This window comes from Lutjanus erythropterus, chromosome 7 (genome assembly GCF_056507025.1).
Source record: "Lutjanus erythropterus isolate fLutEry1 chromosome 7, fLutEry1.hap2, whole genome shotgun sequence".
In the NCBI taxonomy this organism is placed as follows: domain Eukaryota; kingdom Metazoa; phylum Chordata; class Actinopteri; order Lutjaniformes; family Lutjanidae; genus Lutjanus; species Lutjanus erythropterus.
Window position 1 is genome coordinate 14,722,476 of NC_139323.1, and position 18,235 is coordinate 14,740,710.

Consider the following 18,235-nt stretch of genomic DNA (forward strand, 5'->3'; position numbering starts at 1 on the left):
TCACAAGGAATACAGTACTGGGGTGGTTTTCTTGCCTTGTTTGGCTCCTGGCACGCAGGGACTGAGTTAGCTAATGGGACTAGATGGGTCTGAATATTGGCAATAATCTGGTGATACAATATGCATCATGGTAATGGGGTTATATTGCGATATAATGCAATACTCAAACACACCACCTGATAAGCCTGAAATCTGAGTTAAAAAGTTTACTTTTTTTAATGCCATCAGAACAGTGAAGATAACAATACTACTATCCAGTGGTTAGGGGTTTAAACACAACAGGCAATGAACCACTGTCACAAATCTTTGCTCATATCACAATATATCTGATATAGTATCACAAAATATAGTATTTCAATAGTCAATAATCATGTTTCAAACAGGTGTTATGTCATATCCTCTAATAATTGCTGTGTCCAATAAAATAATGGGCTACTTCAACAATTTCAAGCCCCTGATCAGTTACTTAGATTGACAATTTGTGGTCAGGATGAACAGTCAATATTTGGTGAGAAGTTAGAAATATACATTGCTTTATTTTAAGAAGTCACAAGCCAAAAAGTGTTGGAAACCACTGGTCTTAACCATGGAAAAAAAACATCACCCATCATAGGAAACTACAGTCTCAATCAGTATATACTAATTGTCCTTATAGATTGTGCCATAATTACAGTTTTGGAAGTTTGTTGCATGTCACATGTGCAGGATAGAGACAATAAAATCTTACCTATCCAAAACTGCAGAAAGGGGCCACATAGTACATGTGTAAAATGAATCTAGACATGGGGTTGGAAAGACCACAAAACTAAAGCACTATTAATCCAAGGGGTCAAGCACAGTATAAAGTCAGCTGCTGTAAAAAATAATAAGTAAGAGTCTTATTGATCTCCACACCACAGGGAGATCAGAGCACCTGGTCAGCCTCTGAGCTGGCAGGAAGTCAGCGCTCAAGGACAACTGACAACTTCCATGTAGATTCCTGCTGAATCGAGGCTTGAACCCAGCGCGACAGCGTAAAAGGCTGCCATCCTTTAAGAACGTGCTCATATCTTAGAGGGGAAGGTTGTAGATGGAGCAGGTGTAGCGATGTGATTACTGTACCCAGCCTGAGCGGAGCAGACTCTGACAAACTAGGATTGATGAGCACTGCAGGGGAGGGAGCAGCTATTTCTGTCTGTCTGACCACATGTGGTGCCCTGGCTGCATATACCGTACACCACCTTTGTGTGTGCATGTGTGTGCGTGTGTGTGTGAATGTGTGTCCAGGGGTGAAACCAAACAACACTGGATGACGACCACAGCCTGTAATGTCAAACATCCCTCATGTAATCCATTACTGTAACGATGAATTATTACTGAGCATGCTGAAAGCTGCAGTCAACACAGGATTACTCAAATGACTGAGATTAGCTTGCCAGTATATTCACCTGTTCCAAGTTATTATTTATTTATATTGCGCTATTATCAATTTACACCCACGTCTTTATGGTCTCTGTGACATAAAATAGATAATTTATCATCATACAACACTGAGTTGCATAATGAAATTGAAGTTGTTGTTCCTTCAAGCTGCACAAACATGCAATGTAGATAATTAATTATGTTCAAAACAGTGTAGGATAACACAGAACAAAATAAAATAAAGTAAAGCATACAGTTATTTACTGATATACATAAACACATATACACACAGGGAATAATTCTGAAGTGCATTTTCATTCCTCTGCACCAGTGAAAACTGTAGTTGAAGTGTAATGTTTTTGGGTTGTCCATCTGTCCACAGGTACGTCTCATTCTTGTGACAATGATCAAGGATCAAGGATGAACTGACTAGATTTTGGGGGTTACAGGTCACTTTGACCTCACCTACAGCACCATGGTCATGAATGAGATACCTCACAGACAACTTGATGTAATTTCTTCAGAGTTGGTACAAACATCTACTGAGTAGAATCTTAAGGTCAAAGTTCAAGGTCACCGTGACCTCACAAAACATGTTTTTGGACACACAATCTCACACAAATGTCAAACAGGATGAGATGATGATGAGACCACATTATATATACACAAGATCAAAGGTCAACTTCACTGTCATATCATGTTCAGCTCTCTGTTGGTTCTCTGTACTCCTCTAAAAATAGTCTCTAAGTGAGGACAGCATGTTTCTCACCAGAAATTATTCTGTGGAATCACACATCAATATAGGGCCAAAAAATAGATTTAATACTGTATGTTTGGCTGGCAGAGGCATACAATCAGGAGGCAGTAATTCTAGTTTGAATTTGTGTCAAGTTGAATGTGAATGAAAAGAAATATGGAGATGCACCACATAAAATAATAAATTAGAATATACCTCCACACTACCGCACTGAAAATATATAAAAATACAATCAGAAAAAATCCACATAGACAATTTTAGAATAGAGTTTTCCATAAGGGGTCCTCTCCACTTCCAGCTTCACCTCTTTTCAACTGCATAAAATGTTTTTCCTCCTCTTTGCACAAGCAAACACACACATACTCATAGACATGCATGCACGCACACACAAACTATGAAAAAGCATGACACTTGCAATTAGCTACAGTGCCAGGAGCCTGAGACAGCAGAAAGCAGCCGTTGCGCTCTTAGCGAGCACCTCGTGAACCGAGCGTCACACTGAATCAGCCTGGAGAGGACCAGGGAGGAGTAACATGCCAGCAATTCAATACAACCAATTCAACGGGCCTGCACGGCGAGACTGATGAAGAAATTGAGGGTCTATTGTTACAAGAGCGGCACTTGTGGCGTCTCCATTCGTCCTAAATAAATTGCATTATCTGGGCTGTCAGAGTGGCAGGAAAATAATCCATCCTGGCTTATCATCACAAACACATTCTATCCACCTTGATTTTTTTTTTCACTCTTCTCTTGAATGCGTCTTTGCTCTCATTTTCAAGGCTTTGTGAAATGAGAATATTGAATCAACCTCACCTCCCTTTTTAAACAATATTCTATATGCACACAAGACTGAAAGAAGGCAGAAAAGAAAACAGCGACAGTAACTGTCAGTGATATATCATGAATTATTCAGACTGTGACTTACATGATTACTGAATAGAACATGTATTGTTACACATCAAGTGATGCCTCAGTGAAATTAACATGCATGTATGGTTGATTCTTCTAGTTCAGTGAAGGATGTACACACAGATGAAGGCTGTGTCGCTATTTCAATCAGACAAGTTGACGTTTACTTGAAGTTTTAATAGTGGCGTAAAAAGTGGTACAAGAAGCACAATGACAAAGGTGCACTGCTCTTGACCCTGAAATAAGAAAATAATATATTGAAAAATGCAATTTCCTCATCAGTTTTTGTCTTCATGCCTGGAACAACAGACGTTGAGAAAGGTGTTGCTACTCTGGCTAAAATCAGTGTCACTCATTTAATAATGTTATGATAAGCTTATAGCATTACATATTATACAGAAGGTACTTTCAACCAAGCAACCTGATTGGTCAACAAGTAGAGATGCACCGATTTCAATTTTCTTGGCCAATTCTGATTTCTGATTTTTTTTAAGGGTCTGTGACACTGACTGGCCGGTTCTGGTCTCTGGACGGTCGATCGGTGCGTCCCTATCAACGAGACATTTAGAACCTGCTCAAATCACCATGACAGCTCATCACTAAAAATATTACTACATTGAAGAGCAAACAGTTTTGTGATTGCAGTGAAAGTGTCTGTAAGGTTTAACACCAACAAATATGGAATATGTGTAATTTGGAATTCTAATTCTAATTCTAAATTTTGACATCTTGGCACATTGTCTGCTTTTGGCAACACAACTGTGCTGTGCCGTATACTGTATCTTATATGTCTGCAGCCCACAGACAACAACACTATTTCCTATTTGGAGAAGTTAAGTTGTCCTCTTCTTTTGTCTTCTCTCCATATGGAGAGCCATTTTCATCAGGCTCCACTGTGACTGGCACAGCTGTTTATAAGGAACGGGACCAACGATGTGACTGGCTGAGAGGACAATTATTTATCACCAAAGCCTCCAATTTGTATCCTACTTTCAGAGGGGTAAGAAACAAATTATAACTACTGAAATGATTTTGACCTCTTCTTTTTTTTTTGATTGACCCCCCCCCCCCCCCCCCCCCCATTAGGAGAAGCAGAAAGAAGAAGCACAGAAGCTAATCAATGAACTGCTGAGCATAGGGTCAGGAACAAAAGGTATTTCAGCTACTTCAAAACATGACAAAAATCAATGTCAGTTTAAGAGTATGTTGTAACAACCTTTTCTGATGGGAAACCTCTGTGAGATAAGCCAGATATGACTCCCTCCAAAGCAACAAACCTCATAGGTGAAATCAGTAATTTAACTTTGCAGAACACAGAGGTTGTTGGTCTACTGCTGCCTTGAACTGCTAGTTTGTATGTGTTATTGTGTGACCTCAGTCAAACTGTCCAGACTATCCACTGAGGTCATAGAATAACCAAGACTCAACCTCAACAAACTCAACACAATCACACACACAAACAAACAAACAGATCAAGGCAGCAGTAGACCAGCAATTTATGTGTTCTGTCAGGTAAAATAATTTATTTCTCTTATGAAGTTTGGAGTTAGACTGAAGATCTGGAGAAACAGAAACCACTTTTGATTGAATGCCTGCTGTTGATAATGTATCATTGTAATGTAAAAAACATTTTTAGTATGCTGAGATAGCTCAATATATCATGACAATCATTCATTTTGTGAACTTGGCCTGTGGTGGGCGAGGCAGCCATCTCTGTATGATTGTATATGTGACAATAAAGCTGACCTTTTTTTATTTATTTTTTACCTTTATGGAAAAAGCAGCTTAGGGTGCCTAAAGTGTTCTATGCGGGAAGCCACGGTCACCAGATTAGTTTCTAAAGTATCTATCAACACATCTGCCAAATTTAGTACTTTTATAATAAAATGAATGATTCATCAGCTATTTATACATTTTTGCAACATAACAGTACTTGTGTTTGAATACAGCTTTTCAGTAGTCTTTCCACCACTATCTGCTTCTTCCAAACCTCTTGCACACAATGTCCTTCTCAAATAAGACCAAAAATAACAAGTATGCTTGAACACTTCTTCACTGACCTTGCAAACATGACCTTATGTGTTGTGCAGTTTGTTACGAATATTCCATTGCAGAAGAGCCCCAATTCAGAAAGATAAAGCATGAAACACACAGACACAGACAGATTTGGGATCTGGTAGTCCCTTGCCTGCATGTTCATATTCCACTGTGGTTACTATCAAGAAGTTGTTCTGACAGCAGGCCAGCACTATTAGGAGAAACAAGCTGTAGGCAGGACGTTTGCCTGGAGACCTGTTTAAAACTCAACAAAGAAAAACTACTTTACATGACCTCATCGTGCCCCTGCCAGCAGAAACTCTGAAAAGAAGCTTGCTTACCAAAATTCCTCCAAGCTACCATTTGCAATTCGAAAACATATCCTTTCTTTTTTTTAAAGCTCACCAGATTCTGTAATTTAGACCCTCATATCCAACACCTCCTCCGTTTAAAAAACCTTCCTCCCCTTAAGACTCTTCATTTTTTTTTTCTCTTGTCAATGAGTCGTCCCCCACCGGGACAGATCTGTGGGTGTGTCTGACAAGACCTACATGAAGGGACCCCTCAACCCTTCCACCCGCTGTGGGCTGGCTGCTGCATGATGCGTTGTGACTGACGCTGGGAGCCAAACACCCCTGCCACCGCCACCCCTGCCGCTCTGCCTTCAGCGCTGGCGAGTGTGAGAGGGAGTGAAGTCAGTCAGGCAATCTGGCAGCTCGAAAAAAAAACCCAGCTGGGTGCACTCATCCTCTCTGCTGCCACTCCTCTGTAGCTAGAAAATGCCTCAATTTGAAATCATACATTTGACTGTTAACCTTGATGGCAGGTGGCTCCATTTTCGGCGATGTGCGCCTGCATGTGTGAGTGGCTGACGGATACGTGTGTGTCTGACTGTAAATGGAGAATGGAAAAGGGAAAGAAACATCCCAGGGATGCTGCTATTCAAATCTTGTTGGGTGTGCTACAGGCATAATAGACCCTTTCTCTCCACTGTGTCACATCATAATAAATACATATATACACACATCCTTCTCGTTTAGAGGTAATAAAAGCAGTATGCTGCTGCAGAAAGAAACTGATGTGAACTAGAATCACTGCCTTGCGGTTGTACGCCTCTGTGAGCCACTCAAGTTACATCCATGTTTGTCCAGACTCATATAATATGTAATGAAGATTTTTGATTTGAGTATTTTAATGAATAAAGTGTAACTATTAAGTGTATTTTTTTGACAGTGGTACTGTAGGATTCCAGAGAGAAACATGCTGTCTTCACTTAGAGACTATTTTATACATTGGAGCACAGAGGACTAAGAGAGAGCTGAACCTTATGATGTCACAGTGAAGCTGACCTTTGACCTTTTGCATATAAAATGTCATCTCATCATTTTATCCTGTTAGTGTCCTATATAGGTCAAATTTTGTCATAATTAGCTCATGAATTCTTAAGTTATGACCAAACAGTTTTGGTACGGTCACAACGACCTTGACCTTATATTTGACAACTGAAATCTAATCAGTTCAGCCTTAAGTTCAAGTGGACATTTGCGCCAAATCTGAAGAAATTCCATTGTTAATTTACTGAGATATTGAGTTCACAAGAATGGGAAGGATGTGAGGTCACAGTGACCTTGAACTTTAACTTTTATCACTACTTTGAACCGAAATGGATGTTTGTGCCAAATTTAAAGCAATTCTGCGATGGTGTTCTGGAAACATTGAGTTCACAAGAATGGAATTGACGGATGGACAGGCAATGCGAAACATAATGCCTCCAGCCATGGCTGTTGCTGGCGCATGGCTGTGAGCTGCTGGTTTGTCTCCATTCTTTGTCCCCTAAGAACAGAAGAGGACAGATCTGTTCAATATAGACAGAAAGGTGAAATATTCTTTCAATAAAAGGAAGCAGATTCCTGACGTCTGATCTGATAGCGCCTGAATGCTCCATTGTAACCGTTACCCACATAACCCGACCAGGCTGGTCTCTCGCCGGTTTGCACGGCCACACAATGACTCCACACAGAGGATTATATTCCTCCTGACAGCACCCTGCCAAGCTCTCTGTCTCCACCCATCCCTCTCATCATTTCCCAATTGGTGGCACACAGAGGTGATTGTTCGTTGCTTTATGAAACTCTATGCACCCTCAGGGGCCCTAAAGCTGCACCTGACAATAAAAACTCAGATAGGAAATCACTTGGGAAAAAAAAAAAAAACAACCTTCTCAGTGAGTCTCTGACTGTGTTTTTAATGGGGTGACATATGGCTCAGCAGAGGTCTTTGTCATATCTGGTTTACAGACACGGCTAAATGAAAATGACTACAATAAAATCAGAGAGGAGATGACGACGATGCCTGAATGCTCCAACAAGCAGTTGATAGTTTCATCTGCTGTGTGGCTGAATGTTTTACTTTGCAGTTTTATTCCTCATTGAGCCCGTTGGTTTGACTGTGCCTCCGAAAGCCAAGAGGAGTAAATGTCTGCTATATTTGGCTGTTACAAGAATGGCACTGATTATTGTAAACTTCCAATCCAAAAATGGAAAGTTATGGAAAGTTGGATGTTAGCAAAAGACCACAAATTCTCTCACAACAATGCTTCGCGGACATGTGAGCATAAGGCATTGTAGTAACAAAACAAATACATGATTAAAAAGCATATGTTGTGCCCAGGGAAACAGAAAACTGGAGCTTAGCATCCACTGTTACTGTGTTACTGAAGTTAACATAGCACTTTGGTCTGCCGCCCAACTGATCTTTAGAGGGCTGTGAGATGAGAAAATTTTCATAAAAACAACAACAAAACTTGTTTTTCAGTTCTGCTGCAGATCTGCTACCAGTAACAGTCAAGAGATTCAGTCATTCATCTGCCATAATGGGAGCTCTGGGTCATACAATCCAGAAAATAAAATACAGCAGCCTGCGATGGGGCTCCTAGAGGCTGAATAATCACCAGGTTTTGTTGTGGCAGCAGAGATAATAAAGCATTTTTATGATGTCATAAAAATTCCTGTTTAAGACAGCTTTTCTGTGTTTTTTTTTTCAGGCTCACTGCAGAATATTAAACCCAAATTTTGATGGTGCATTAGCTTTACAAACATAGCTGTTTGTTTCATTGACTTTTACATGTATAAATCAACACTTCCCATTTCCCAAAATGTCAGTGAAAACTCTGATAACAGATATTTCGCTGGAGCTTTTCCGCTGCTACACAGAAAATCCCTCACTGAATTATTTAGTCTCTGTGTGTTTTACTTTAACAGTTTGAAAACCAACCGCACTTTGCAAAATTGCAAATATTTGCTTTTCATATTGCTGCTTGCTGTGATGTTCAGTGACCTTTCCAGGCACAGCACTTGACTTAGTCCATGGAGAGACCGAGTATCGTGAGCTGCTATACTTACACACATACAATGGCACTTCTTGAGTGCTTAAAACTGCTGCAAGAAGTTATACGTCACATTCAGCATGATGTACGACCTTGTGACACATAACTTCTACCTACGTGTTCTCTCCCTCCTCAATATTCGGATTTCATCTTCTCACTCTCATAGTGAGACATTTCAGAAAGTTAGACCAGTTTATCTCTGCTCAAGTTACTCTAGATGTTACGGGCACGCCAGATAGCTTTAGCCCCAGGTTTGACAGCAGGTCTGTTAGCGATAAACCGAGCATAACCTCATTGGCAGATGATGTAGAATTGATCCCTGTTCTGCAGCTTGCAAGAGAAAGCAGCCAGTAATGTTGCCTGTTCTGCAGTAACCCTTCCCATCTCCAAAATGGTTTTCACTGCCAGCCCAGTTGTTAATCCCTGCACCCCTGCAAGCAGGGTTAAACAATGCTTTACCTGCAATATCAGATTAGCATCACCAGCCACAGTATACTTTTTCCCTGGGGCCAGAGCTTCCAACACAGAGGATAATCTCAAGGGGCTGGCTTTGCATTGGGAGAATCAGGGAACACAGACAAAACACCACTATCTTTACCAACATTGTTATTCATGTTGGCACCAATAACTTAAGCGTCTCTTACCTGTGAGAAGCAATGCTGAGATATGATGTTTTTGTAATAAAGAGGGTTTATTTACACCCATACAGAACTGAAAATTGTTGGACCCAAACCAGGCAAGGACACAGACCCAATCAGCATATTTTTCACAGCTCATTGCTATTAACAAATTAATGCTAATGTGCCCTATTGTGTTAATGTAATGCTTTTAATGTAGTATTTTGCCTGGCTGTGGCACATGTAATCCATCCTCCTTGCCAAGAAAGTTAACCAGGTAAATCCAGGTTTGGCTAATCCACTTGGATGGGTCTTTTTGGACATTATGCATAATGTTAAACAGACCCAGGACCAATGGTAACCCAACTGACCATATAAAACATGTATCCGAATCAAGGATATATTGTACACCGGATACCAGAGGCAAAGATGGCACCTATTCCGTCCACTAAGATTTGTTCCCTTGGCGCATATATACCAAATAACATTTTTTAGCTTCCAGGTGGCAACACCCACAAATTCTCAAAGGCGGACTTTACATTGTGAAGTCGTCACAGATTTTTAAATCGCTTTTTTCGACTCTGGAAAAGTTTGGCTGGATCAAAAATTCTTAAAAGAATGACAATGATAATTGAACTTGTTTGCAGTTCGAAGTGGCCTAAAGATGTCTATTTTATGAAGGTAAAAGTAAAGGTCAACTTCATTGTGATCATACAATCAGATAGATCAAAGTATGACTGCATTTCGTGCTAGTAATAGGAGCAAGGGGCAGCTGTTGTACAGCATGTGAGGGACCAGCTACAGTTCTACACCAGCATCTTAATCTTAGGGGGTATCTTAGGGATACTAACGGAAGATTTGACGTAAAGCAATGTCTTTGATGGTGGGGGAAACCAGAGCCCCTGTAGGACACCCAGACACTGGGATTTGAACCCACGACCTTTTTGCTGTGAGGTGAAAGTACCACAGTGCTGCCCAGATAACAGTGGCTTAGTGGGAAAATGCTTTTGGGCTGCAGGGAAATTTTTGCTGCAATACCATGAGTGGCCACTGTAAGGGTCCTGGGTTTGATCCTGGGTCCTAGGGTTCAGATGGACCAGTGAAGACACCGCCAGTTTATTCAGTAATATCGACTGATGGTCATTATGATTATCAGCAGTCTGTGATGTACACAAAAGAGATTTTTCAACACAAAGTACTTAAGCTCATTTCAACCCTTTGGTTGCTTCGTTATTGCCCTGGTTAGTGGGATACAAAGAGCCCATGCTCCGTCAGCACAGAGTGGTGTGTAACGCTATTTCATCCCACACCACGATGGAGCCCAGTGTCCCTCAAGGCTGTTCTTTAACAAATCCCATTCATTTAATATGCAGCAGCCAATAGCACAGGATTAGATTCAGCAGGAGTGTTTGATATGGAAAATGGTGGAATTACACCATGAAAAGAAAGAAGAAGAGAAACTTGGGAGACGAGAAGCAGATAGAAGGATGACAGATTAGGCAGTGGATGGATTTAAGGGAGGTGACTCTTTTTTAAAAGGCAGCTTCGAGGATCCTGCCGAGGCCGAGGCTCGCACTGGGGACAGATACGGTTAGACGGCAATTGACTGCCTTGTGTTGTACCACATTGGAGTTCAAGAGGCTATCAAAACATTATGCCAGAGAGAGTCATAACAATGACCAGAGGAGTAATAAAAGACATAAAGTCAGGGAGACGGGGAGCGAGGGAGAGTGAGAAAAAAATCCAGTAAGAGAGAGAAAGAAAAGCGAGAAAAAGAAGGAATAGAGAAAAAAATATGGGCGACACAGGGAGGGAGAGGCAGGAAAATCAATAGACTTCTATATGCAGCATTGAGAATGTGCCCTCTCGCTGCTCCAGACAGCCTATCCAAGGACTTCAACAGCCAGCAGACAAACTGAACATCTATCCACAGACTCATACTGATAATATGCCAGCCCAGCCTGTCCCCGTCTCCATTTATCTCCTTCATTCCCCCTCCATCCCCAAACACACACACATACACACACACTCCAACCTACTGGCTCTTCTCCTCCAAATTTAACACTCTAATTTGGTTGAGGGCTGCCTGTCGTGTTATTGATGCTGCCAGAGGTCTGATCCATCTTGAGCCTGGGACAAGGCTTGAGTCAAGATGGCTATAACTCAGAGGGATCCTGCTCCCCCGTTTGCCAGACTATCAGACTGGCATTGGTAATTTAAAGGCTGGACAGACAGCCGACATTACTGTATCCACCCGACTTGCTTCGTCACCCCAAACGGCTGGATGCCAGCGCTTTCAACCATTTCAGTGAATTTCCACGCTTGTTGGGATTCTCTGGACTAGGAACCGCTTTTGTAACTTTATTTTGTGGTGTTACAAACTTCCATAAATGCTGTCTTTAGGATTATACAATATGGAAATGAAGATATGAGTAATTGAAAAAGAAGTAAAATGAAACGTGTTTACTTTCTCACAGTGTTCACGGTGAAGGATTAAGACATATTCAGCTGTGAGTGTGTGTTTGTTGGTATATGATGGGGCGACATGTGGGATGGATTAACGAGGTTTACTCCTGAGCAAGCTTGGCATGCTGGTGCTTCCTCACATATATTTAGTTTTTGTATGTGAGTGTGTGTCCACCCATCTGTGTGGGTTTAGCTTGAGGCCAGAGTGATGGGGAATTTGAAAGTTGGATGTGGCATTATATACCAACGTCTTATCACTCTGATATATGGCCAAATAGGACACAGAGAGGATGTGAAACTATTCTGATAACAAACAATGAATGAATATGGGAAGGAAGTAAATAAGAAGGAAGGGGGAAGGGAAGGAAAGATAAGGTGGAACAGTGTGCTTTGTGGAGGCCCATGGGACTGTTAGTGTAGTCTCTGATCATTGATTAAAGAGGTTTATGTACTCCCACCTACAGCAGCGTAGAGGACAAACTCACCCCTTTTTTCTTCTTCGCTCTTCCTCCCATTCTTGCTCCTGAGAGCTGTCTATCCTTCTGCCCTTTCCCTCCTCTCTGTCTATATCTCTCTGCTTTAATGGGCAGACAACCATTGCTGTAATTTTCTCTGTACCATAACTGACAACTACAAAAGGTCACTTGGAGGGAGGGGTTGCATACTTCTAATCATTCAACAAGCAGGGCCACTCAGTCCATTCAAATGTCACCATATCAGAAAAAATGATAAAGGCAAAACCATGCTCTTGTACTCCTGTGCACTTTTCTTTTCGTATCTGCATGTAATAAACAGACTACCATTCAATCTGAAGAGAGCAAATGTCCTTGAGCTACAATTACATAAGCCAAGATTTTTTTCTTTTCTAACTGAAATCTGATTTATTTGTTCAGTTATATGTTCCTACAGTGTGCTCTACATGATGTGGTCTAGAGCACGGTCCAGGACACCATCGTCAATGTAACTGATGACATCAGTGGAACTCAAATTTAATTATTCAACAACTAGAAACCATGGATTATCAGATCCATACGGGACACACTGCAGCCCACAATTTAAGCCAGCAGTCAGGAAACATGGACCAAGGATGCCCGATAACACTGGCACGTCATCTCATCTCTATCAGCTGATAAAGCCTTGAAAATGAAATATCTGAACTGGCCCAAAATGAACATTTCTGCTGATGTGACAGGCTGTTAAGATGATGCTTTAATTACCCACACACGTGAATATATCTGCAGTTTGGAAGAGAAATAGGCACCAGAGAAAAGTGTCAGAAGTAGTTTTCTTATTTTGTCCCATGAAAATAAGTGCTTTGTATTTTGTGTCTTTATCTGCCAGGGGGGCATCACTATAAGAGTATGGATAATAATGTGTTAATTTCACTACAGCATAGACTTAATGACCTCTGCAATTAGGTGGGAAAAGTATGTGCATATATCAGTATTCAAGAATGTGCATTCCTAACATAGGCAGTTATAAAGCGGCAGCCTACAATGTAACAAGAGCAGTAAAGGAGGCAAAAAGGATCACAGCAAGAAAGTGGAACAACAATTCCAGGAGGGCAATCCCAGAAGCATGTGGCAAGGTCTAAGAACTATGACAGATTACAAGCCCACCCACCCCTCCTTGTCAAGTGCTGATGCGTCTCTAGCAAGTGAGCTAAACAACTTGTATACTTACTTTGAGGCCATCAGCCGCCAACAAAAACAGCTGAGGCAGAGGTTAATAGATGGGTGGGTGCACCTTTCACACCAATCACCCTTTCTGAGCATGACGTCAGGAGGGCTTTCAAGCATGTAGACACACACATACACACACACACAAAAAGCAGCAAGCAGGACCAAATGTTTTCAGTGGGCAGGTCCTCACACTGTGCTGACCAACTAATGCTGGTGTTCAAAATTATATTAAACCTGTCCCCAGTTGTCACACTCACATGCTTCAAGAAGTCCACCATCATTACATGAGCCCCAGAAAACAAGACAAGCCTGTCCGACTGACTGCCTACCATCCCAGCTGATCAACGGATGATGCCATAGCCTCCACACTACCCTATCTCACCTAAACAAGAAAAAACAGCGTGAGATTGCTGTTTATTGACTAAAGTTCAGTGTTAAATAGCATAATAGAGATGGGCAGACACACCTCTTCCACGGCTGCATTTTGAGCCCTCTTCTGTACTCCCTGTACACCCACGACTGTAGCCACAACACAGCTGTGGGGTCTGATCACAGATGACAATGAAAACGCCAGCCTGAAGGAGGAAGTGACTCTGACCCACTGGTGTCAGGACAACGACCTACTCCTGAATGCCAGCGGGCCTAAGGAGCTAATAATGGACTTTTGGAAAAACGAGGGGAGGAATTAGGTCCCCCTTTAATATCATCAGGATGACAGTGGAAGGGGATGGCTTCTTCAAGTTTCAGATTCAGTAGGGATAAAGGCGAGGCAGAGATTATTTCACCTCAGTTCCCTCAGGAAAATACTGGGTATCTTCTCAAACACAGAGGAATTTCTATTCCTTCACCATCGAGAGTGTTGTGACAGGGAGCATCAGAACATCACTACCTGGTATGGAAACAGCCCTGAACAGGACTGCGAGGCCCTGCAAAGAGGGGTTTGTTTGGCTGAACATACAATAGGCGGTCCTCTAATTATGCCAGGCGCTGTAAGAATAAGGCAAAGAAACTCATTAGGGAGCCCAACTACCTTTTCTCCCAGCTGTGGTCAGGAGGATGGTACCGGTACACCAGGCCAGCACTGAAATGCTCAGGAAAAGCTTCTACCCTCAGGCCACAGAGATCCTAGATGCGGTCACTGCCTAAAACTTAATTATTGAGCTGTTATTGGTTTGCTCTTGCTCTTTCTACTGAAACCACAGTTTTATCAGAATATCCTGCTGTTATTAAGATGAAGACGGCAAGTCCTTTGCTTCACAATCTCCAATAAACTAGAAAACATTAATTGGTATCCTTGGGAAAGACAAACTACCAGGACAAAGGTCAGGTCAGGTCAGTATTAGTAAAAAAGAAAAAAAAAGTGTCTTCAAGGAGATCTCTGATGTAAGTCAAATTGGCAGGCACAGCTAGAGAGTACAGTAATTTCACAGTAAACGACCAATTTCCTTCTGTCAAACATGTTGCAGAATGTTTCCCTGCAGTCTACATATTCTGAATAGACTGTTATCCTCATCATTAGTGGCATAAAAGGCTTCATGTAAAGGCAGCTTCTGAATCCCCACCAGCACTGACCTCTCCATGTAATGACTTGTGAGGAAAAGTTTTAGAAATGCACTATAATGACCAAGGTTACTAATGACATGGCCATGATTTTTTAAGAAAATAATGTTTTTTTCAAAACCCTGAAAATACCAGAAACATTGGGCTAAGCATGAATGAGCAGCATTACTTTAGCAGAAACATAAAACAAATACTGCAGTAAACTAGACAAATACATTAAAAATTAAGGAAACACACTTTGGTTGTTAAGAGACGAGTGGCCCTCAGAACACAATGTTTGTTATGTTCATTTACTCTGTGGTTTTCTGCCACAGTAGCAGGTCCATTAACTATCAAAAGAAATCAATGCGAGCATGCTGAGACAAACAGCAGAGACACTGCTATTATTGTGAACGACTTGTTCGGGGATGGAGTGCGAGAGAGGAAAGTTGAGCCAAACCCGAGCGAAAGAGCAGAGCGAACATGGACAAACTTGAAAATGAGACAGGAGAAGAGACCGCAGTCAATTACAAGTCCCATCTTGTAGTTTGTGTCTACATTGATTTGTTGGGGACTAGGATCTCTGCTGCTCCCCAGTTCACCTAATTGCACTCACTCTGACCCGCTAATTACTTCACTAAGACCTAGTTGGTCTCACCTCAGTGCACTGCCTCACTGTCTGGAGCTGTCTCTCTATACCAATGTGGGAGGAAGGGAGAAGAAAGGAAGAGTATGTCAAGGCAAAAAAGAAAGAACAGGCTTGGATTAAGAATGCATGATGTATGTCGGAGTCGGAGAGAGAGAGTAGATGTAAAATGAAACAACAAGAGACAGACACAGTACAGAAATAGAGGTGTATATATTGGAAGTGGTTTGAAGAGGCTGTGAACTCAGGTGGAGGGCATGCAGCATTGTTAACATACTGCTGTTACTGTACTGTATGTCACCTCAGGACAGCGATGATGTGACTGATGTTTCTCAGCTCTCACTGAGCCGCATACATAATTAAATAAATCACTACTGATTAGATAATCACTCATAATTATGAAGATAATAATGACAGTGAAGCTCATTCATCGGGAACACCGGGGAGTTCACGTACCTGATGGTAGGAGCCCAAAGGCCCAGCTGGGTACGAGGATGCCGAAAGGGTTGTTTGTGTTCTTGTTGTCCTTGTTGTCTGACGTCGCTGAAGCTTTGTGATCCTCTGATTTTGTGCTCATGCCTTTGAAAGGTGTCCACCGACTGCCAACAACAAAGGACTCAGACACAGCAGACCTGGATTCCATTTCTGTGGCACCAATGTTGGAGCCTGACATGGAGGTAGTCAACTGAACGACACCCGTAGTCGTTTGAGATCCCTCGCCTGGTGCTGGAGTAGCTGAAAGGTGGCCCTGCAGGTTGGGTATGCTTGTTCCCTCCTGAACCCATGAGATCGAGATAGATGGCTCCTCGGTGGTGGCGTCACTGAAGGACTTTTCTGCACTGGTAACTGTGGTGGTAGGATCTGTCCTCTGTGTGTCTCTGGTTGTCAGCTCCACTGTGGTCACCTCCGAGGTTGTCAGTACCTCCAGTAGGGCTTCAGGTGTGGAAGTCAAAACCTCCTTTCTGCTCAAGTCTTTGCTTTGCTTTCTAAAAACAGGTGTGAAACCTGAATTTGAACTGCCTTCTCCTTTTCGCGATGAAGCAGAGGATAGGTTTTCAGTAGGCCGGCGGACGTAGAGGATCTCCCCCCTGGCCTCCTCTGCTGTGTCAGGATCCCGGGGGCCCTGGGGTGGGGTGGTGGGCTGTTCCACTAGCTGCCACTGGGACAGAGTGGTGTGCTCCGCCACAGTCACAGTCACAGGCTCAGCCTGGCTTTGTGTTTCAGGACTCAGTTTGACAGGAAAGTTGCCTCCTTCAGCGCTTCCCTCCATCTCCCTCTCCTCCCCTGATGCAGTCCTGGCAGCTGATGGAGTGCTAGGATCATCACCTTCCTGGTCCCTCCCCCCCTGGCCTGAATAGTTTTCCGGGTTGTCCTGTTGAAGGGAGGTGGGCAGGGTCATCACCTCAAGTGGCCCTGATTTGGCTTCCATGGGCTCCCAGGTGGGACGTTTACCCACATAGGCCACATTTCCAGGGGGACCTAGTTTGGAGCCACGCATGGACTTGATGGCCCACCGAAACTGACTGCTGGGGGTCAGAGCAGAGGCTGGGCCTCCTCTGGGACCCTGAGGACCAGAAACATTGACATGTTCGCTGGGTGGTGATCTCTCATTGGGATCTGGTCCAGTGAATTCTAAAGGGAAAAAAAAGAGAGAGAATAGACTAATTAATATGATTCCATTATGGGGGTGGGGAGGGAGGGGGTGGAATTAATTTTATAGACGTGTAATTAGCAATTAAAACTCAGGCCTGGCTTATATGATGAGCCCCATATAACTCTTATAGAGAGCACAGTTTCAAAATTATTATGCAAACATGAGTCTGCCAGGATCAGTGGTGTGAGCACAGCCTGTGTTCACCTATATGTGTTCATGTCACGTGTGCCTACATTTGGTTTTTATTACACGTTCTATTTTTCTGTGCTCACACTACAAACCAATTTCTATTGGGGTAAGAAAGATTTATGGACTCCGTGTAGAAACTGTGTAGAAATTTAAGGAAGCAAGTGAACAGTCATTTCTTCAAATTGATGTGTCGGAAGCAGGAAAAATGGGCAAGCATAAGGATGTGAGCAGCTTTGACAGGGGCGAGATGGCTAGATAACTGGGTCAGAAGGTTGTCTGGTGTTGACAAGGTGTTGACTTGGCCTCCAAATTCCCCACATCTCAATTTAACAAAAAGTCTGATCCATTGAGGCCTTAGGTAGAGAAAAGAGATCTGCATACCAACATATTCAAGTATTTTTTTTGTGATCCAGCACCCGTGCCATTGGGCTCGTAGATGTGTGCATCTTTTTATTTTTTTCATTATTTCTTTTTTTTTTCGATTGAGGCCCTACCTCACAGCTTACAGCACTGAAAACATCCTTCCAGTTACCACAGGGCATATTCAGGAGTCCTGTGGAGTCTACAAGACTGACCCACACAATATTATTAGGCATGTGCTTTTAATGTTGTGGCTGATGGAAAAGATTAATCCAAATATGTTTAAAACCTCTACAGAACTTTGACACTTGTCTGTAATACTATATATTCCCGACTAAATGAGCAAGAACAGTTACACAGTTAAAATTTGCTAAAGAAATCCTTGGTTACCTTGACAGGTGCATGTGAGTATGTGGCATTACCTTTTTCAAACAGACAAAGAGCACAAAGAAAAATACAAATATAGAAGCCTCTTATGTGAAATAACCCAAACTGTTCTAACAACAAAAAACAAAGATGTTGTGTTCAGGTAGGATCCCATCAATCAATCAGAAGATGGTCAAACTCAACATCTCATTTTGACAGTGTTTCCT

General features: G+C 42.3%; 1 protein-coding gene across 1 annotated transcript in view; it reads right to left on the bottom strand.

The window, feature by feature from the left end:
* Positions 1-18,235, bottom strand: part of ncanb (neurocan b) — a 172,925-nt gene that overhangs the window by 93,556 nt on the left and 61,134 nt on the right. The window contains exon 10 of the mRNA XM_084723209.1: positions 15,896-17,071. Within this exon, the coding sequence (XP_084579335.1) occupies positions 15,896-17,071 (1,176 nt within the window). The remainder of the gene's footprint in view (positions 1-15,895; positions 17,072-18,235) is intronic.